The sequence below is a fragment of the Argentina silus genome (assembly GCF_951799395.1).
Source record: "Argentina silus genome assembly, chromosome: 11".
Lineage (NCBI taxonomy): Eukaryota > Metazoa > Chordata > Actinopteri > Argentiniformes > Argentinidae > Argentina > Argentina silus.
In genome coordinates, this window is record NC_139665.1 from 14266199 (window position 1) to 14288056 (window position 21858).

The 21858-nt window shown below is 42.3% G+C and overlaps 3 protein-coding genes across 4 annotated transcripts in view; 2 read left to right on the plus strand and 1 right to left on the minus strand.

Moving 5' to 3' along the window:
* LOC310812387 (uncharacterized protein) overlaps positions 1-7202 on the plus strand; it is a gene marked incomplete at its 3' end in the record, with an annotated part of 45214 nt that extends 38012 nt beyond the window's left edge. The window contains exons 13-19 of the mRNA XM_083680918.1: positions 1426-1554; positions 1838-1966; positions 2211-2339; positions 2738-2866; positions 3301-3534; positions 6513-6761; positions 7003-7202. Coding sequence (XP_083537044.1) covers positions 1426-1554; positions 1838-1966; positions 2211-2339; positions 2738-2866; positions 3301-3534; positions 6513-6761; positions 7003-7202 — 1199 coding nt within the window. The remainder of the gene's footprint in view (positions 1-1425; positions 1555-1837; positions 1967-2210; positions 2340-2737; positions 2867-3300; positions 3535-6512; positions 6762-7002) is intronic.
* A 2934-nt stretch (positions 7203-10136) lies between these two features.
* On the minus strand, positions 10137-17120 carry LOC310812407 (ras-related protein Rab-11A-like). The gene is made up of 5 exons (XM_083680949.1): positions 17000-17120; positions 15874-16069; positions 14063-14256; positions 13726-13806; positions 10137-13562 (listed from the first exon to the last, which is right to left on the minus strand). Exons 1-5 carry the CDS (start codon positions 17037-17039, stop codon positions 13426-13428), a joined length of 648 nt encoding a protein of 215 aa, XP_083537075.1. The 5' UTR covers positions 17040-17120; the 3' UTR covers positions 10137-13425.
* A 1837-nt stretch (positions 17121-18957) lies between these two features.
* Positions 18958-21858, plus strand: part of LOC310812386 (C-myc promoter-binding protein-like) — a 316219-nt gene continuing 313318 nt past the window's right edge. For both annotated transcript variants that reach the window (XR_014554511.1, XM_083680917.1), the window contains exon 1: positions 18958-19048. The gene's annotated coding sequence lies outside the window, so the exon portion shown is untranslated. The remainder of the gene's footprint in view (positions 19049-21858) is intronic.

Consider the following 21858-nt stretch of genomic DNA (forward strand, 5'->3'; position numbering starts at 1 on the left):
TGTAAGGAAGCGGTACAGTGTGTGTTTGGTTGAAGGTAATGATGCCATCTAAGGAAGTAGTACATTGTGTGTTTGGCTGAAGGTTGAGATGTTCTATCTAACTATTTAACCTTGCTCCCCTTGCTCTCTATTCATCAGTGACAGACAGACATGTCAACTAGGGTTAAAATTTCCCCAAATTTAGGGTACAGTACATCTGAGCCTATTTTAATGTATGTTAACGTATTCGATAATGTTAATGTTAAGATAATTACATTGAAAAATCAACACCCGACATACAGAGTAAATTGGGCTTTTCACAAAAGGTAAAGTCTGTCAAAACGCATCGGCTATCCTACATTGTATCCGAATATAGCCACAGCATAAAATAAATGAGACGTGAGCCTTCTGACTACACAAACTTGGACTACATAACACAATTAAGTCAACACCCAGCCTAACAAATGTAGCATAACGCAAGCCTTCTCTAGCCACACAAACTTAGACTACAGGCCTTATAGCAAACAAACCTACCCATAATTCACATATAAGCCCTACCTGTTTAATTTGTATTATTTCTCCTGAAGTGGGCTCTCTAAAAGAACAGTGTGTCAAATTAACGCTCTCTGCACTCACACGGTTCCTGATCTTGGTGACAAAGCCTTTTATTGCCGTATTAACTGCATTACAAGGTTGCATGTACAGTTTCAGCCTAAACCAGTATATAGGCAGTATGTAGGCTACAACAGCACACACACACACACACACACACACACACACACACACACACACACACACACACACACACACACACACACACACACACACACACACACCCGCTACCATAACACACGTATCTAACCGTACATATCACACAGACATGTATTGCCATCTATTGGCAGACCTGGGTAATGGCATCGTGTATGTGTCTACTGTGTATCTCTGCTCCGCAAACTGGCCCTTAGGGTTCTTTGCGTGTGTGTGTGTGTGTGTGTGTGTGTGTGTGTGTGTGTGTGTGTGTGTTTGCACCATGCAGTGAAGCCTCTTTAGTTCGGCTGGTGACATATTCTGCAAATGGTAGTTTCTGACACATTCACGCCTACCTCCTGGAGAGTGGGACATCATTGGGACATCATCAGTAGGACAGTTGTTTTGGGGTTTTATGTACACAAAAAACAATATGTACACAAATACCATCAAATAAAAGCTGAGAATCTCTACTTTAACCTCACCATAATTGTCTGATTTAAAATCCAAACTTAGAGCCAAAAGGATAAAAACTGCCCCAATCCTTATGCAGGGCACCGTAGTTCCATTTGCGGAGGATGTTACTACTGCACAACTGTGTTATTGTTTGTGTGTACAGCCTTTGTTATGTTCTGTACTACTGTGACATATGAAAATTATTTGTGTTTGTGTGTGCGTGCGTGCGTGTGTGTCTGTCAGTATGTCCCAGTGGCAGGTATGGGAAAGCCTGTGCTGAGGTGTGTGTGTGCACCAACAACAGCACCTGTAACCCCATCGATGGCTCCTGCCAGTGCTACCCTGGCTGGATAGGAGAGGACTGCTCCAAGGGTAAGGACTCTGGTCCAAACCACTTTATCAAGCTCTCTCTCTATCTCCTTCTCTCTCTGTCTTAACCTCAACCTCTTTCTTGATCTGTCCTGATCTTTTTCTCCCTACACCTTTCTGTCTACTTTTCTTTCTCCTTCTCTCTCTCTCTCGCTTGCTCTTTCTCTTTCTCTCTCTCTCTCTCTCTCGTTTGCTCTCTCTCTCTAGTGCCTATTTTTGTCTTGAGTGTACAGTATTTGAGTGTGATTATGTGTGTGTGTGTGTGTGTGTGTCTGGTGTTCCACAGCGTGTTCTCAGGGTTCGTGGGGTCCAGACTGCATCCACACCTGCAACTGCCACAACGGAGCTCAGTGTAGCGCCACAGATGGAGAGTGTAGTTGTAGCGCGGGCTGGACTGGACTGTACTGCACTCAACGTACGTCAACACACACACACACACACACACACACACACACACACACTACCATAACACACACATACCTAACCGTACACATCACACAGACATGTAATGCCATCTACTGGCAGACCTTTGTAATGACATCATGTATGTGTGTACTGTGTATCTCTACTCCGCAACTGGCCCTCAGGGTCCTTTGCGTGTGTGTGTGTGTGTGTGTGTGTGTGTGCGTGTGTTTCTGATGTATGTCTCCATACTGTAGGCTGTCCGTCAGCGTTCTTCGGTAGCGAATGTTCAGAGGTGTGTCGTTGTCAGAACGGTGCGGACTGTGACCACATCACTGGACAGTGTTCCTGCAGGACAGGCTTCATTGGATACAGCTGTGAACAGAGTGAGTTTCAACACTGTGTATGTGTGTGTGTGTGTGTGTGTGTGTGTGTGTGTGTGTGTGTGCATGCGTATGTACTGTGGCTCTCCTAAAATAAGCTGAAATGCAGAAATGTCTTCAACAAGTTACTCAATAAGTTGAATTGAGTCCATTGAGTGCTATGATAATAGTTCAAACGTTTTTTTTATGTATAATCTTGTCTTTGCAGGGTCCCACGCTATGTGATTTATTACCACTAGGGGGCGTTATTACCTCGACAAGCCCTTTTGGCCTTGTTTTTCCCCTCCTGCACATACGGTGCCGTCTTCTTTAACTGTTTACAAACTGTCTTCGTACTTGTGCAAAAAAACCGAAACTAAACATATTGTGTAATCTCTCTCTCACTCTCTCTCTCTCTTCAGAGTGTCCTCCGGGTACGTTTGGGTATGGTTGCCAGCAGTTGTGTGAATGTATGAACAATGCCACATGTGACTATGTGACAGGAACCTGCTACTGCAGTATCGGATACAAAGGCATCCGCTGTGACCAGGGTGAGTTGACTGCTTGTGTTGAGCAGAATGTTTATTACATTGTGTGTCCTAGTCTGTTTTTGTAGGAATGGTTTAAACTTGCTAGGAATGGATCTTTGAGTACCTCCAAAAATCCCCCAAAAAGTTTGTTTATGCATAATGTGCTGTATGTTAAGAATGTTGATGTGTATTTATGGTGATGTATGTTATATCTATGTTAAGAATGTTTATGTGTATTTATGGTGATGTATGTTAAGAATGTTTATGTGTATTTATGGTGATGTATGTTATATGTATGTTAAGAATGTTTATGTGTATTTATGGTGATGTATGTTAAGAATGTTTATGTGTATTTATGGTGATGTATGTATGTTAAGGATGTTTATGTGTATTTATGGTGATGTATGTATGTTAAGAATGTTTATGTATATTTATGCAAATGTATCTCCCTCCAGCGGCATTAATGATGGAGGAGCTGAACCCCTACACCAAGATCAGCCCCGCCCTGGCATCGGAGCGCCAGTCAGCGGGCGCTGTCATGGGCATAATCTTCCTCCTCCTCCTCATCCTCACCATGCTGGGGCTGGTGGTGTGGTACCGGCACCGTCAGAGGGAGAAGGGTCATCACATGCCCACGGTGTCCTACACTCCCGCCCTCAGGATCACTGGCACAGACTACTCTCTCTCCGGTTAGTCACAGATCTCTCACAATACTCAGTTCATCCAGCAGGTGATCATTCCTCCCTCTCTGGTGAGACTCGCCAGTCAAACCAACTGTTCTTTAACCTCTGATGTTCTCTCCACTGTTATTTACCTCGGCTACCACACTGATGCTCCCAGACGTACGGGATGTTTTATTTGGGAAGTCAACGGGCTCTGTTTGCAATGTGTTCCCATTAACTCTCCTTCACTCAGTTTCTAAGAACCCCCTCCGCCACAGAACACCACTTTAACCCGTCTTTCTTACAGCCCAGCTTTGCTAACACCCAAAATGGAGCTGGTTTTCATGCGTGTTTGTGTATGATGAGCAAACGTGGTCTATGGTCTATTCTCTGTGCATGTAGCAGGGCTGCAGTGTACAGGCCTTCTCTCCTCTCCAGACTCCTCTCCCAGCAGCACGAGTACCACCAGCCATTGTTTCTCCAACCCCAGCTACCACACCCTGGGGCCCTGTACCTACGCAGCTCACTACGCCAAGCCTGAGAAGAAGACCAGAGCCAAGGTGGGTCTGATACCATCTGATCTCCTTCAGGTCTCAGGCAGGGCTACCTCGTCACGAGAGCTGTGATTCCAATCTCACCTACACACACGTGTACAGTTAGTGGACAATATAAGCGCTGTTTTATTTGCTTGAGGCGTCTGTGAACTGGGGAGAAACACATTTACTCGACTGTTTACTGAAACCCATGTACATCGTTTTGTTTACCAATAAAACCACATTAGGACAGGCACATTTTGTAGTTTAAGTCATTTACTGCCGAGGGTGAATAACATCACCCAAATTGTCAACATTCTCGAGTGCCAAGGGTGACTTTATTCACCAAAAATGCAGAAATTATGAGAGTTTTGTAGCCAATCAAAGTGTTGTTGCTATGTAAACACCACATAAAACACTTGGCACTTTAGGTGGTGAGTGTTCCGGAATTTTTTGTATAAATCAATGGTTGAGTGAGTCTTGGCAAGCGAGAAAACCCATCGAATTGAAAGTCATTGAATGAGCTTTCCCTGAACTGGTGCTTCCTGATGTGGTTATATGTTTCCCAGGTGAAGGCCAAGAGAGGCAACAGAAACAGTGCTCCAGAGTGGGGGGCCTACTGCAACCTGAACGAACTAGGTCAGTCTGAGTCCTCTAACTGTCCCCTAGCCCTGCCTCGGCTGGTCACCACCTTGTATGGTGATATCATTTGCTGGGTTTACCCTTAAAAAACCTCTTCAGCTCCACAGGCTCATAATTGGGCCCGAATTCTGCTTTAATTTGATTATTAATTTGATTATTGTTTACTTTATCTCCTTGTGATGTGTAGTGTGTTATTCTGAACTATGATCTGAACATATCCACACAAAACTTCAAGGTGTTACCTATCAAATGGCATCCTGCTTTTGCATCTGATCATCATATTTCTAATGTTATAAGTTTAGTTTGGGTCTGGTTTTTAGGCGGAAATTAGTCAAATAGGGCATAGAGTTTAAGAGGTTAACAAGGCATAAACCTGTCCATCTGTGTTGTGTGTAGGTGTGTACTGCCTGGATCGACGCTACAGCTACCATGTAGAGCAGTGCTACAGAGGTACGCTACTGCATGGTCCTCCTACCTGGCCTTGTCTGTGTGACATCACCACTCTCATCCCAGCCAATCCCCTTTCCCAAACAGTTCCTTTAACCACTGACTGAAACCATAATCGCCTTTGCTTTGCTGTGTTTTTATTTACTAATGAATATACAATCCTGAGATAAAACAGCTGCCTTATCAATTATTGCTATATAGAAATATTATTCAGTCTTGCATGTGGACCTATCTACGTGTGTGTGTGTGTGTGTGTGTGTGTGTATAAACCTGATGCCAGTGTGTTCACCTGTGTGTGTGTGTGTGTGTGTGTATATATATAAACCTGATGCCAGTGTGTTCACCTGTGTGTGTGTGTGTATAAACCTGCTGCCAGTGTGTTCACCTGTGTGTGTGTGTGTGTGTGTGTGTGTGTGTGTGTGTATAAACCTGATGTCAGTCTGTTCACCTGTGCGTGCGTGTGTGTGTGTGTGTGTATAAACCTGATGCCAGTGTGTTCACCTGTGTGTGTGTGTGTGTGTGTGTGTGTGTGTGTGTGTGTGTGTGTGTATAAACCTGATGATGCCAGTGTGTATGTATGTGTGTGTGTGTGTGTGTGTGTATAAACCTGATGCCAGTGTGTTCACCTGTGTGTGTGTGTGTGTGTATATATATAAACCTGATGCCTGTGTGTGTGTGTGTGTGTGTGTGTGTGTGTGTGTGTGTGTATAAACCTGATGCCAGTGTGTTTACCTGTGTGTGTGGATCTCTCTGCAGGTGTCTGACCTCTCGCCGGTAACCACCCTTCTGTGTGTTCCTTCACCGCTGGTCTCTCCTGCTAACTTACTCCTGATCTCCCCTCGAATCCTGTCGATTTTCCTTTGTCCTCTTAATTGTATGCTGTGTACCTTGCTGTGTTCTGGATGCTGTATGTTATACTGTACGTCAGGTTATCAGTAGATTATTGCCCTAACAGGCCTTTCTTTAGGGGGGTGGAATTGTTTTAAAAATAAATGTTGTCAGTGTTGTTCTTTTCAGTGGTGTAAAGCAATTTCGATGCAATGAATATACAGTATATGCACGTTGAAAGGCTACATCTATGTAATGTCACTGCAGACTTTCTGCTAAGTGTATGCTCTTGTTTCTCTCTCCCTCTTCCTCTCTGTCTCTCTCCCCCTCTCTCTCTCTCCCTCTCTCTCTCTGTCTCTCTCCCTCTTCCTCTCTCTCTCTCTCTCTCCCTCTCTCTCTCTCTCCCTCTTCCTCTCTCTGTCTCTCTCCCTCTTCCTCTCTCTCCCTCTTCCTCTCTCTCTGTCTCTCTCCCTCTTCCTCTCTCTCCCTCTTCCTCTCTCTCTCTCTCTCTCTCTTCCTCTCTCTCTCTCTCTCCCTCTTTATTGTCACTGTCAGACTACATGAAGGGCTCTCTGTCCAGCACGTGCTCTCTGAACAGTGAGAACCCCTACGCCACCATCAACGACCCCCCAGGCCCCCAGGGGTCAGGGTCAGGGTCAGGGGTCAGGCTGGCCTGTAAGCACTCTGAAAGCAGCTACGTAGAGATGAAGTCACCTGTCCACCATCAGATACCTTACTGCTCCACCGCCATCGTCACCACGACCACCACCACATCCACAGCCAGTAGGAACGTCTATGACGTGGGTGAGTTACAGGGGATGGAGGGATTCGTTGAAATGTTCTCCGTCTAACTGACTGACTGCTATCTATCTGCTATCTATATGTTATTTACTTATTTCTCTCTCCCCTTCTATCTCTTTCTCTATCTCCCATTTCTACAAGTCAACAAGAGTTTTAAAAGTTGTCTCTCTTTCTCTCCCTCATCTGTCCCTCATTCATCCCTCCATCATCCCTCCCTCTCTCTCTGTCTCTCTCTCTCTCTCAGAGCCTACAGACAGTGTTGTTCTCCAGGTTGTGAATGGCTTGGTCGTGCCCTCCTACCCCCAGAACCCCTACGACCTGCCCAGGAACAGCCACATCCCTGGCCATTACGACCTGCTGCCTATGCGCCACAGCCCCACAAACAGCCACAGCCTCAGCCACAGTCCACCCCTGCAGGGGAGCCCCACCAGCTCCCTGCTATAGAGCAACCACTGTCTCCAAAATGGCGGGTCGGAACTCAGCAGTGGGTTGTGGCCTGTTCCTCTTGGGTTGCCACGGCTACGGATTGTGTTCATGTGGCTAAAAACCAGAGACAAACAACAATACCAGTTTTGTGGCCAGGCGCGTGTCATTGTGTTCATTTAGTGGGTCACAAGAACATTCAAAAAGACTTAGGGAGGGTCACAGCTCCAAAAAAACCCGTTTGGGATCCACTGCTATTATCTGTTTGTGTGGGGCTCTCTTCAAGTACACACAGGCTCGGTGAAGGGGATCTCATCTTAAGTACACACACACTCACTCATTCTTCTGAATTCATCTGTGGCTCTGGAGACAGTTATGGATGTGGGATTGATTGATTGATTGTTTCATGATAGATTTCAAAACGTCATGGATCGAACTACCGTACAGATATTCATGCTTGGCTCACTGAGTCTGTATCTGGTCTGTGACCCAACTAGAAGACCAGAGCAGGATCCATTCCTCCCCAAAGACAAAGACGAGGACTGGCCTAGCCAACTCTCAGATGAGTGGACTATCTATGATGACAAAGCTTGGACCAGCACCATACGGGTATTAGAGAAGTGGACATCAGTCATAAGAAAAGCCGATCTGTCTTTGAGACCACAATGGAGCGTGACTGGGCTTTCTCTATTGTACATTGATATTTGCAACAACACAACTGTTGTCATTGACACAACACTCCTTTAGAACAGACATATGGGGTAGGCGATATCTCCCAACATCTTGAGTGGCCACCTCTCCACTTCTCCTCAACGACACTGATTTATTTATTTAACGACACTCTTTTACACGAGTGCAGTTAAAGAGTAAACTGAGAGTTAAAGACCAGGAGAGGAAGCATCAGAACACGTAGATGCACGCCGGTTCAAAACAAGTACGCAGGCTGACTCTTCCTGTGCAGTAATGTTCTTATTTCACGTTTACATATTGACATATTCAAGATCCTAACAGATCCATATTTTCTCTTGTAAAAGTTAGCTTTTTGTATTTATGTACAGTATAAAATGTAATGTACTCCATGTTTGCTTTACAGTAGTAAGCCCATGGGCAAAACTGACGTTGTATTATTAACATTGTTTTTTTGGTTTTTATCATTGTATATATCGGTCATGCCGGAAAATGTTTTTTTGGTTTTGTTTTCTACATGTCATTATTTGACCGTCATGATACAATATTGTAAGGTAGCTCATTGATTCCTAACCAAAGTAGTCTTGAGCCATCGTACTAAATAATGCAGTAAGTCCAGCTTTTGAGAACTTTCAAAAGGGAGCTTGGATAAGTGATGAAAAATAATCGTCACATAACAACGTCTAATAAACGGTTAATTCCAACCAACATGTGACTGAACAACAACCGTCAAATAACAGCATCAACCCAACATCAAAACAGCGACAGAGCTCCAGCGTTTGTATTATCTTCAACAACAATACTCTCACAACTACAACGTCAGTTTGGTCAGTTTTTGACCATTGCACAACTGTAACAACAAAAAATGCCCATGAGTAATAGTGTTTTCTGTTGTGTGAAGCTAAAAAGCATGCATGTCAAATGATGTATCTAAGTGTTTAAGTGTAGTTTACAGAGAATACCCTCATTAGTAGGCCTACCGATACTCTGGTTCTGAACTTCATCCTTACGTTACCCTCTTGATTCTTCTCACATGGGAATGATCCTCCATTTTTAAATGCTTTACAAGAATATGCAGTGATATCGGAGAAGAGAAGTGAGTAGTGTTCAGCAGCAACATTGCTGCAATCACATTGATGGGCACTGGACAATTGCTGTTACAGTAAGACCCATGTCCTAGCGAAATGACTGTTGACTCATGAATTCATTCATTTGCATTACAAGGGGTTGATGTTTCGGATACCACTTGATACTTGTTGTTATATCGAACAAGAATGACATCATGATTTGAATAACGCAGGGCTGCGAAGCAGAGTGTGAATGACTAAACTGAACTTGTTTTTCCTCTGTCATGACTCATTTGATAAAGCAACCATACTGAATCAATCGTCAGGGTTTTCTATCTCCAGCAAAAACTTACTGTCGAAGTTTGTAGTGCCACTGCAGAGAATCGAATTTACAAATGACTAAATTATCTACAGTTCTTATTTGACCCAGTGATAGTCAGATAAATACTATTCTGTATGAAACTTTAAATAATAAAGACAGAACAGTTGAATAAATTAAATATAATCTACCCGGATATTCATCATACACCTCTCTCTGTCTCTGTCTCTCTCTGGGTTGATATTGGGTTCATCACATATCTGCCGATAGCAAAAAGATTACATATTGACAGTCATGTAGACTGCCCTTAAGTTCTCAGTGAACGGTTATCATCACCTTGTATTTAGCTGACATATTCCCAAAAAGGATGGAGTTCTGGTTGTTCTGATCGTCTGTTTCTTCTCTGAATCCAACTGTAATAAACGTACCATAGCTCAGGGAATGATGTCGTGTCTCATGTCATGCTCAGCTGTCTAGTCTCCAGACGCTCCTCATCTGACAATGTGCACATTTGATATTAACATATTCTGCACAGGTCTCTATCGTTGACTGACAGGTTCAGTACGTCTCCAGGTGTGACCAAACTGAAATACCTAGATTCCCAAGAGTTTGGTGTTTTATCATTCCCATGAAGGAAACGGATGATCCCCCTCTATCAAGAACATTTATCAGCAATATCTGACACCTACTGCTCGGCCCCCATCTTTCTCTTCCACCTCAGCAAATAACACAAAAAGGAGCCCGGAGACATTTAAAAGGTTTATGACTGGTGCGCTTTATTAAGATGAATTGATAACTTAAGATATAAACACAATTGTACAATTTATCAATCTGTACAAAAACATAAAACCGTCTGTTTCGACTCCTCCCCCCACATACAAACATATAATCCTCCAAATTTGTCGAAATGACATCTTTTGACTTGTACACGTTTACAATTGGAATTACAATCAATTATAGTGACAGCATTTCATCATAGTTCAAAAAAACAAAGAAGAAACAATTGTGAACCAAAACACAGTTCATAAAAATAATAAACATGAACAGAGGTATATGAGAAAAAAGATTTGAATTAACAACATAAAAAAAAAAAAAAAAAAAAGAAGAGAAAGAACGAAAAAAAGAAGGAATCACATCTCTCCACTTCCAGACTGTTAGCTAGTGGTATGACTTCACAGGCTGTCACTGCCGTCTGTTAGAAACGCCATTGGCAAAGTCAGTCGGACTCACACACCCAAGAGCTACCTACTCTACCTCTTCCTCGTCCTCTAAACACACACGCACGCACACAAATTGGGTTCAGGTGTTGTGTTTCCACCTAACAAACACCTCTACTATCATACATGGATACAGCTACAGCCTAGGAGTTCAACAGAACACACACTCGAGTATTAATAGTTTGTTTTTTAGCAGGGACGTCTATCACAGCTCAATGACAAGGCAGAGAAACTATGAGGTTAGTCCATTGTTATAAGCATGTTATAAGCATGTATTCTAGCTGCAGCGTCCACAAGTGGATTGTCAGGTACATCACATCTAGCCTAGGCCTCAACTTGAACATACACTACTACAGTATAACTCTTTTCTGTCAAGAATAGAAAATATACATGGGGTATTATTACATGGAACAAGCCTCAGCTAGCAGACTACGTTAATACTAATGACATACAGGAGCGACTCTAAGGCATAATAATAGCATTGTTGGGACTATGGTAAAAAGCCATGCATCATGTTGCAGTAGGAGGCAGCTTGGTGTACATTGGCTTTAATGTGAGTGTGACACTGGACATGGTAACCAGGGCTATCGACCCTCTCAACAATCCCTGGTTCGACCATAATATAATTGGTAACAGACCTGGACAAAATACATATATAATAGTCCAATGACTTTCAAATACTTGAGATTTAGATTTGCATTTGATTTAGTTTGCCTTTGCCCTTCGTTTGCCTCTCCGAGCTAAATCAAGTACATTTCAAATGCATTGTCAAGTATTTGCGTATTTGACCCAGGTCTGGTCGGTAAGGTGGCTGTAGGTGATGGCTTTAAGCGAGTGAGCCGGTGGAGTTTATTATACTGTAATGAGTTTTTAAGGAGGCACTGTGAAAAAAAAGCTAGCCAGCATGACCCTGTCCTTTGCTGAATAACAGCAATGCCCTCCTCTCCCCCATGCTCTCCTGTAGATCTAAGAGGATGTAATAGATAGACACTATGGAAATTGCTTCACCTTGCCCTTCTGATTGGCCTGGTTGAATTTTGGCCATACTGCTTACAGCTATCCAATGCTTGATCCATAGGAGTGCTTGGGGGGGGGGGCTAGGGAAATGATTTGGGACTCAAGACAGAGCTGGTGAGGGAGAGAATGGCTACCGTGCTCCAACTGGGGTGCGTTCAGAACCGCTACGTCCGTGTCACAAGGGTTCAACCGGACTGTTGCCGGGCCCCACTAACAACAATCTTATTCTACAGTCATTCATTGTTCATTTTCCTAAATGGACTTCAGTGGTCATATTCCTAAACTAATCAAGCCTAGTATGTGAAACATGATGTTTTGCTAATAGATCCTGCATGACTGCAAACGTATGGAGATTTCTGATTACATCCACGGAGAACATATCCTATGAGATAGGATCGTTTACATCAGTGACGTTCTACATGGTTTCAGGGTAATGTTAGTGTTCTGTATTCAGTCAAGAGTGTATCTGTATCATACAATAATGACACATACTGTATCAATATAACATGCAAAGCTGGTCCTAGCTTGCCACATTACTGTAAACAAAGTAACAAGGCTGTCTCTCATCTACATGCTAAGTTAACATTTGCCCTTAAAGACCATGCAAACTTGATTTATTGTTTAACAGACTTCATTTTCCGAAAAATGAGGCTAGCGTGCAAAAAAAAAGGATCAAAGTGTATTGAGTATAGGAATATTCAGCCTAGTTGCATAAACATGACAACTATGAGAAATATTCTGTTTAAAATATCTAAAATAATAGAAAATAAATCATTTTGTTTGGGGGGGCCAGATGCGATCGCCTACTTCTCCTATGCTTTGAATCGGCCCGATCAGAAAAGAATGCATTAACCATAATTTATCATCTTTTTCTTTTCTTAATTTATATATATATAAATATATATATAAATGAATCAAGTTTGCACGGCCTTACGATCGGCAATGTTGAAACTCAGCCACTGCCGTGGTCCTATACTGTAATTCTCTCTATAACTATTGACAGCAATGTGATCGACTGTCAAACACTGTCTACCGCAAAGGACCACACACCTTTACACTGATACATCACTGATACATCAGCTTGATACATCCAAGTGTTTGAAAAGCTACCAGTCTCTAACAGTTCATTGCACTAAAGAGGGGAAGCGCTAGCCTAACTGGCGGGAGGGAGGGAGGTCGTAAATAGGAATACACAACAGAGCGCCCTCGCCAGTGTGCTTTAAATACATACACATTAGTAAATATGATACAATATGGAGAAAGTAGATCAAAATAGACATGGGGGGGTAAATAATAAAAGAAAATAAAAAATACACAAAAATTGAAGAATAGGACAGGGGGAAAAAAATAAAAAAATCACATTCATATATTAAGACATTTGTGTGACGTCTGCGCATCTACAGTATTAAATCTAAAGTGATAAGAAATACCTAAACAGGGCTGAATAGGCTCTTGGGAACAACTCCAGATGGTGACTTCTCAGATCCCAACCTTGGGGGGGTGTGGGGGGGCGGGGGGGGGAGAGAGACTACCCTTGAACCCTTAATCAACACTAGTCGCTATCCCTAAGCACTTGTGTCAACCTGAGAGGACTGGATAAGTCAGTGTAAGCAACGTGAGGTCTCGTACTGTAACTTCATCTCGCCAGGTAGGATTTTCACTATACTGCTTACAACCATTCAATCTATTTCCGATGTACATCAATGCATATGGGTGAGGGACTAAGGGTTGATTTAGGATTCAGGGAAAGTGGCTCTGAGAAAGGGTTGGAGCCTTGAAGCTACAGCCCCCCCTTCACAGCACTAAGGCAGTCTTTTAGGGAGGGAGATGAATGGGGGGGAGAAGGGAGAGTTGGAGGAGGGGGACGGGGGCGGGGAGATCCTAGCACGTATATGAGGGGAGAGGCAGGGGGAGGGAGAGATGGGACACACGTCTAGCTAGATGTTCTGACAGCACTGCATCTTTGGTTTGTTTTCGGTGGGCTGGACTTGGATGTTGACCACGTTGTTGCTAGGAGACATGTCGCTCTCCTGGCGCTCTGACATCTGCTTCTGAGAGACGATGCGGTAGATCTCTGATAGAGAGAGAAGACAATGTCATATCAGATCTATCCAGTTACAACATACGCCAACTCAAGATAGCAGATCCAACCAACCAGTCAGCAACAGACATGTCAGATACATGACAAAAGACAGGTCAGATACAGTACAAAAGGACATCAAAACACAAACACATACCTGTCAGAATGGTCTGGAAGGCCGTCTCTACGTTGGTGGAATCCAAGGCTGACGTCTCAAGGAAAGACAAACCGTTTTTCTCTGAGGGGAAAATCACAACAACAAGGAAAGAAAACAAGTTAGAACAGACTTGAGGCTACCATTCCTCACGAAGGAATGCAACTTACTCATATTTGTGACGTACAAGGCCTCATTCTGTTATATTTGTGTGTATATAACCTAACCTATACTGTAACCACATAACCTTAACTGCTCTAATAAAAACACATTTGAAACAAAACATCACGTATCTGTGTGTATGTCATTTCTTCTGTGAGTGTCTGTGGACCTCTCTCACCTGCGAACGCTCGCGCCTCATCGGTGGGCACTGCCCGGAGGTGGCGCAGGTCGCTCTTGTTGCCCACCAGCATGATGACGATGTTGCTGTCAGCGTGGTCCCTCAGCTCCTTCAACCAGCGCTCCACGTTTTCATAGGTAAGGTGCTTGGCAATGTCATAGACCAGGAGGGCCCCCACCGCCCCTCTGTAATACCTGGAGGAGGAGGAGGAGGAGGAGGAAATCGTCAGACGTGACAAGATCCATGATAAACACACAAGTTAGGGTGACATCACTGTAATACCTGTGGGATGACATCATTAGTAGAGCCTGACAGATATATCGGAGCACTGGTATTGTCAGACGATATTGGCCTTTTACAGAAATATCTGTATCGGCACATATTCCACCCATAATGCACTGAAGATGTGTGTCAGCCTCATGCATGGCGGTTAAAGCAGCGTGAACATGCAGTGGCGGTTGTGCTGATATTGTGTCTCTTTCTCTCTACTACGCACTAGGGACTGTGGTTGAGGACTGTGGTTGCACTCTGCTCATTGCTATTATTATTATATTAGCATTATTATGATTATAGTATTAGTATTATTATTATATTCACATTATTATTCTCAATATTATTTTATTATTATTATTATCATCAATATTATATTATTATTATTATTAGTAGTAGTAGTAGTATATTGTTATTATTATATTATTATATTAATGAATATATAAATGAAAAATTCTGAAAAAGATCAATGTGCAATAATCAATCATGCATGCATTTCTCTAGAGAGAGGTAATTTATGACTATGAATTTATGACGTACAAATATAATGTAACTCATTCATTCGTTCATTCTAATAATAACCTCACGATCTGAATGGGAATTTCAAAGCGAAATCCACAGATATATAAATAGATTATTATTAGAGATTATTTACGTTACATAATCTAGTAACAAAAGAATGATTGCATCCCTTTCTCTGTCATTTTGTTGACATTACATTGCTCTGCACATTTCCACTCTGTACGTAGCCTAGAGCATACTGACACAATAATCTCCTCACTCATTACCATGCATAATCTATCACAGGATACCGCGGTGCAGCATAGGCCTAATGAGTCTCAACGGGATTCCAGAACAAGTGTATTCCGTGAAAAGGGAAACAAGTCAACCCCATCGTCCCAGGCTATTGATAGCCTATTAGCGCATATAAGCCTGGAATAACAGCGACTCAAACCTGGCCTTAGTGGGAGTGAATTTACTGGGTAAAGTATTTGCTATTATTTGATATCAGGTAATCACACGGCAGTGAGGCGTAGCCCTGAATCAGAAACGTGTGGTGTGAGAGCACTGTGGGGGGAGGGAGGGGGAGGGGGAGTGCCACGATTGATGCGGAATAAAGCAAATGGCCGTTTTCAACGCTCTTTCTATTGTTTCACGTGTTGGTCAACTACTACCCCATAACCCCCTATCTTGATTAGATCCAAGAGGATTTGTGAGTATTAAGCAATACGGAGTCTTGCCCTTGGTGTGGTGGAATTTCCACAATATTGTTTAAACCTGTTGGGGGGGGGGGGGGGGCGGCTAGGGTTGATATGGGATTCAGGGCAAGAATAGCTCATGTTGTTATCAAATGACAAAGTGATGATGAACAAGAAGAAGGAAAAGACTGTTTATTTGGCCATAAAATCAATTCCCATCAATTGTTGGAATGTGGAATGTGGACTGCACCCCCCCACCCCCCCGAGACAACACATGTGCACACCCCCAAGGGAGAACAGAGCTCTGGGCTCTGGGCCAGCCATATTCGGCCCCAAACTCACGCTGAGGTAATAGCCCGGTAGCGTTCCTGTCCAGCGGTGTCCCATATCTGAGCCTTCACCGTCTTCCCATCCACCTGGATGCTGCGGGTGGCAAACTCCACCCCAATAGTGCTTTTACTCTCCAAGTTAAACTCGTTACGGGTAAAACGGGAGAGCAGGTTACTCTTCCCAACACCTGAGTCTCCAATCAGGACCACTGAAACACAAAAGGGTGATCAGTTTAAACAATGAAATTCAACACATCATTGAACCAAAAAGGCATCCATCAGCAGCCTAGCACTAGATAACTACTATGTCATACATTACACACAGACATTGTCCCTATGGCAGGCATTTATATCAAATATTTGACCAACATCAACTGCTTAAATACCAAGGACTGTGAATATGGATTCATATAACTTGAACTCTGGGCACATAAAAAAATAAAATAAACAGGTGGCTTAGTACTACTAATAGTAGCTGCAACAAATATTGTCCGAAAAAAAGCTAGCCATCAACATAGGCCTCTGTGAAATTTGTACAAATTAAATTAGCAAGCAAACTGATATTATCTTCAACAGTTGACTATATACTTGGTTGGCAACTGTTTTGTTGAAAAGGGCTGAGGTAGCTACCTACCTACCTACAGCCCAAGCAAGAACACAAAGCAAGCTTGTGTCTAACTCCCCAGCTACAACCTTGATAAACAAACACATCAAAATACACCCCACCTCATACTAGCTAGCCAGCAAGCTAACTAGCTAGCTATGATGTCTGCTTGTTTGGGAGAAACAGCAAAGTTAGTTAGCTATGAAATGATATCCATCCATCTGCCTTACTAGCTACAATCCTATTTCAATTGTAATTTAGCTAGTTAGCTACCCACGTCCATTAGCTATACATTAGCACATTGATTACATTGTTGTGATAAACCTGATATATTGACCTATTAAGCTTGGCGCTTTACAAACTAGTTACACAAGTGAAGTCAGAAGAGGGTGACAGTTAGCTAAGGTTATCTCTAGACCAAATGTTAGCTAGCTAATGTAGCAAGCTAGCTTTGTTGGTTGGCTTGACAATGACAGTCGCTAACCTAGCTGGCTAATGGTATCAGATAGCAAGAGTAATGCTTTATTTTTTTTACCTTTAAATAGATAATCATATTCATCATCTCTGGTTCCCATTTTCTAACTGGTCAATATCACAATTTCCCGTTGTACAATTTGTTTTAAGTAGGCGATCTAGCTTGTTAGCAAGTGGGTTTTCAAAGCCTCCTAACGGACCGCAACAGCGACTAGTTTTTGTACTTCCGGGAATTTTGTTGTGACGTTAGCTGGCTGTCAGCTGGGCGTCAGCTCGGACGGATTCGGTCAGATCTTTCGCAAGATCTTGGCCAATATAATGTACACATATCGCATTATTGATACACAATCAACAACTATTCTTTCAACTCAGCTAAAAGATACCAATATAGTATAGTAATGGTATTCATGTTATATGGTATTTTTTTTCACCGGAAGGGCGATCACGAGGTTTCATGGTGTAATGGTTAGCACTTTGGACTCTGAATCCAGCGATCCGAGTTCAAATCTTGGTGGAACCTACGGTTTTCGGTTTTAACCATCTCAAAGATATTTTGGCCATTGTAGACCATGTATTTAATTTCCTGATAAGATTTTAGGCAGAAATACCTCGAAACAAACAACTGAATATGGCTACAGTCCTGGCAGAGCCTCACCAGAGAGTATACCCAACGTCTGGTAGGGTCAAAGGGTCTCAGACTTCAGGCAGTTATTGCATGCAAAGGATTGTCGACCAAATACTAAACATGAGTACTGTATTTGGACATTACATGATTTTTTCCAATACTTTTGGAGCCCTGAAATAAGGGGAGTATGTTTAAAAAATAAATAATTGAATAATATAATATATTATATTCCTTATAGAACACTCTGGGAACATGGAATAGGACGACCATGGCACTAGGTGGCAGAAACACACCGCACTTTGACGCAAATAAGACATACACATAAAGACATAAGACATAAAAGGTTGCTTTTCATTATAAGCTAAAGTGATACTTTAGGGTACAAATAATACTAGTGTTTTTAAACTCAGTCTGGTTTTAGTCCGGTTGTTCTGCGTGGGAAATTGCTAAGATACACATGCACATACACATACACACATTCTCATGAGGGAAAAGTTTATGCAGCTCTAAATTGATATTCGTGATTATTGCCAATGTAGCAGATTGACAGATTTGGATATTATTCCCCAATGACCACATTGCAGTTGCAGGGTATTTGTTTCCTACTTGTGTCCTTTTTTCAACCGAATCAGGAATACCTGATTTGTTAACTCCTATAACGTTTCTTCCTGTTACTTTAGCAATCACGCATGGTGCCCCAGCAGCCCCAATGTTATGATATCAGCTAACCTTTAAAAAATAAATTAAAAAAACTTAATCTGAGATTTATATTTTACAAGACTTCCGGATTTGCTATGGAATTTAACCATCAGTTTTATTAAATCTGGCAAAGTATCTCTGATTTAGATTTAAGCCGGTCATCCAGATTTAAGATTTAAATTAAATATATAATGTCCTTAAATATTTATTTTTTCAGGAGAGGTGTAATACTTGTATATAATACAACAATCGTTGTTGTTTTTTGAAAAATGTTAATAAAATATTAAAAAATAAAATATTACATTTTTGCTCAAACAAATATTTTAAAACACAGTTTTTAAAATGTTATGTAAATATTTAAACGTGTTATTTTAAGGCTCAGATCTGTCAATGAAATCTGCTAAAAAGGGGTCATATTTATTTTTGACTAGACTTATAAAAAATTGTTCAACTTCACAAACTACACCCATACAATCTGTCTCGGCTGAGAGGTGAGTAGTCAGGGGGGGGGAGAGGGATGGATCTGCGCTGCAGTCTGCTCTCGTCACTCGTCACTCGTCAGGTCAGAGCAACCCGGTGCTCGAGATAAACGGGTTCCCCCATTTCATCACTACCAAAATGGCGGAGCACAGAATCGGGTCGGCATTATGAAGAGCTGGATAGAGCATATTTTCTTTCAAGCTATCAACGCATGATTAAATATTGACAGTATAAGGTAATGCAAGTGTGCTTTTGAACAATACCTGCCGAAGTTGTCCGAGGACTCATATCGCGTTTACAAGTGGTGTAAGTATGATATAGCTACTTATAGCTACCGTTATTTCGTGAGGATTTGATAGGCTTATCTCAAGCGTAACCAGTCAGTGCAAAAGCAAGGGTCCCATCTGGAGCGATATGTAGGCGCTGGCAGCTGTCCCTAAAACTTAATATGATTGTCAGTGGGGATGTTGTCATATTTTGATAGCATATACACTTAGCATCTTATACTTTTGGAGCCCTGAATCAGGACTGCATTTTTTTGGGGTAGATTATGATCAACCGGTCCTGCTGCGTGATATGTTCCCTGGCCAACTGGCTCAGCTACTGGTTTCCTGACGTTGATAGTGTTTCGCTAGGTGCCACAGGTTGCTATGATGAAGTAATAACCAGAATTGCTCTATATTAGATAGAGGCTTTGGTATTACTTCGCATTATTCCAAGTGTGCTGTAGCTGTCGGTGAGACTATGGTCCGGACACCGATGTGAAGCGGCCAATGACCGATCGGTCGACCATCAACAACTTCGCATTGATTGATTTATAATCCACAATTTCTAGTCACGAGTGTCCGTGTTATAATTGGCTTGGAATGTCTTCACTGTGGTGGGCCATGTCTTAAAATAACGCAAAATACTGTTCTCAGTCGGAGGATAATTTAGGCTGTTGAGAGGCACATGTGTTACTTCTGCCTTGCAGTCATACGAAGTTCCGTGGACGTGGGCTTGATTAGGCTGCTTAGCCCAGTCAATCTCGTAGACAAATGTGTCATGCTTCTTCGTAAATGTTGAGTTATGTTTGATTGTTTTCTTTTTTTGGAATGAAATTACTTCTTTCCTGATTTGCTGCTGATTCAAGATTACATCACGTCACACTCTCACACCAATGCTTCTGTTACTGTAAATAAAAGGAGAGAAAAACTACATTCTGTAACAACACAAATAGGGTTCTGGTTTTATGGTTAGGGTCTGGTGTATGGTAAGGTCATTGTTCAGTGTAACTAATGAGTAGCCTGTGTTTGTTACAATATGTAGGCCTATGTGCGTCATTACACAGTAATATGAGCACTGTACTGTAAAGTGGTTATTTGCTTTGGAGAATTATTCATAATCTCTGGCGTTGGTCATAGTGTGCTGTGCACTGGAAACTGTATGGCAAACAGATGTGACTGTTGATATAAGTAGCCTAGCCGAAACACTTTTCTTGAATCTGGCTAGCCTAAATACATTCTTGAATATTGCAAAGAACTGAGCTTTTGGGTGTATTCTGCCATGAATGTCATGAGAGTTTTTTTTTAGAGGTGACACAGCAGGAGAGACAAGTCTGGTCATATTGTATATGGAAGGTTGACAGGAACACACACACAACCCTGTGATTTAAAAACCTCAGGTGTGCATACCAGAGATGTGTTTATCTCTCAAAGTGAACTGAATAAGTCAAAGATCTCTATTGGAGCCTGTCAACATTCTAGGCTACATTTTGGTGCCACGGACCTATACTAGTTCTCATTGTCAGAATTGAACACAAACACAGGTGTTATGGTTTTAAGAAGGTCTGTTCATATTCAATAATTGATTGAATTTGTAAACGCATGACGGGCAAAAGGAATGTCACGTGTGTGCACATTTTTACAGATCTATAAATATCATCTATGGAATGTTACGTATGAATGTATGAATGTTATAAAATCATCTATGGAATGTTATGGTTAAAGATACACAATGAAAACCCTGTCATCACACATGTGTGCGAGAAGTCATACAAAACATCCTGCAGTCCGTGTACTGCCTCTGGACAGAGCTTGATGTGGAGTTCCAGGAGCAGGAGGGTGGGAAAGATCAAAGGCCAGACAGTGTCTGTCTCTGGGAGCGTAGCTGATTGAACACACCAGGTAGAACCAATAACTCTGCCCCTCGCCAGACAGACCCTTGGGTTTATGATACCTGTCATCCAACCAGAGACTAAGGCTGCTCCAAACCACCTCTCTTTTCGTGCACAGCAGGCAGCAACATTGAGGTTTTCAAAGGCGAATAACCAAACTGCAGAGATGTGGGGGATAGGAAAGGTAAGCCTAAGAGAACCAGACGAGCAGTCTGCGAGAGAGTGAAATGGAGGATGTGCCTTTACAGTACCATGAGTTTGTGTGTAGATCTCTGATACAGAAGCGTGCATACTTTGTTCTCGGAGTTCAGAGAGAAGAAAAAAAAGAGCTTGGGAAGAGAGCTTGCTTTAGACTTGCCAAGATGAAAATGTAATAGGCTTGCAGGGACCCAGGAAATTCAAACCAATAACATTCACTGCTAAGTTCGGAACAGAGTAGGCTTATTTATCTTAAGTGCAAATAGCTGGATGTCTCCTGTGGTGGTGGTGGTGGTGGTGGTGGTGGTGGTGGTGGTGGTGGGTGGGTGGGTGGGCGTCTGTTATTTCACTTAGTTCTACGGCTGAGTCTGGGTGGGCTGTGGTCTCATAGGGTTCATGCAGCCTTATAGCACCTAACCTAAGCCCTGACCAGCCTCAGTCTGTATAGAAGGGTTGATAGTTAGTGCCACATTCAGAAACACATGGGGCTGACATGTAATTTCTTCACAGTGACTATGGGAGGCTGTGAGACAGAGAGGCGGTCAGACAGTTCCTCCCAAGTCACCTTTAGCTCTGTTAACTTTACTCTGAGAAACCTTTTAACAGATTCACTCGGTCTGGACAATTCCTTGCAATAACATTAGTCCATGCATGTCACAATCACAATGTTAGAATATGGATGACATGGCCTTTATCAAGAATGAGCTGTGATTAAATTTCCCTCTGTAATTGAAATTTTCACCGCGATGAAGTGAACAGAAAT

What these genes read in the sequence shown, in the direction of transcription:
- LOC310812407 (XM_083680949.1), bottom strand. Translation starts at nt 17,039, where the DNA reads ATGGGAACCAGAGATGATGAATATGATTATCTATTTAAAG. An exon ending in TACCGGGCTATTACCTCAGC is followed by an intron (nt 14,257 to 15,873) that starts GTGAGTTTGGGG and finishes CTCCTCCTCCAG; the next exon opens with GTATTACAGAGGGGCGGTGG. An exon ending in CTTCCAGACCATTCTGACAG is followed by an intron (nt 13,563 to 13,725) that starts GTATGTGTTTGT and finishes TCTCTCTATCAG; the next exon opens with AGATCTACCGCATCGTCTCT.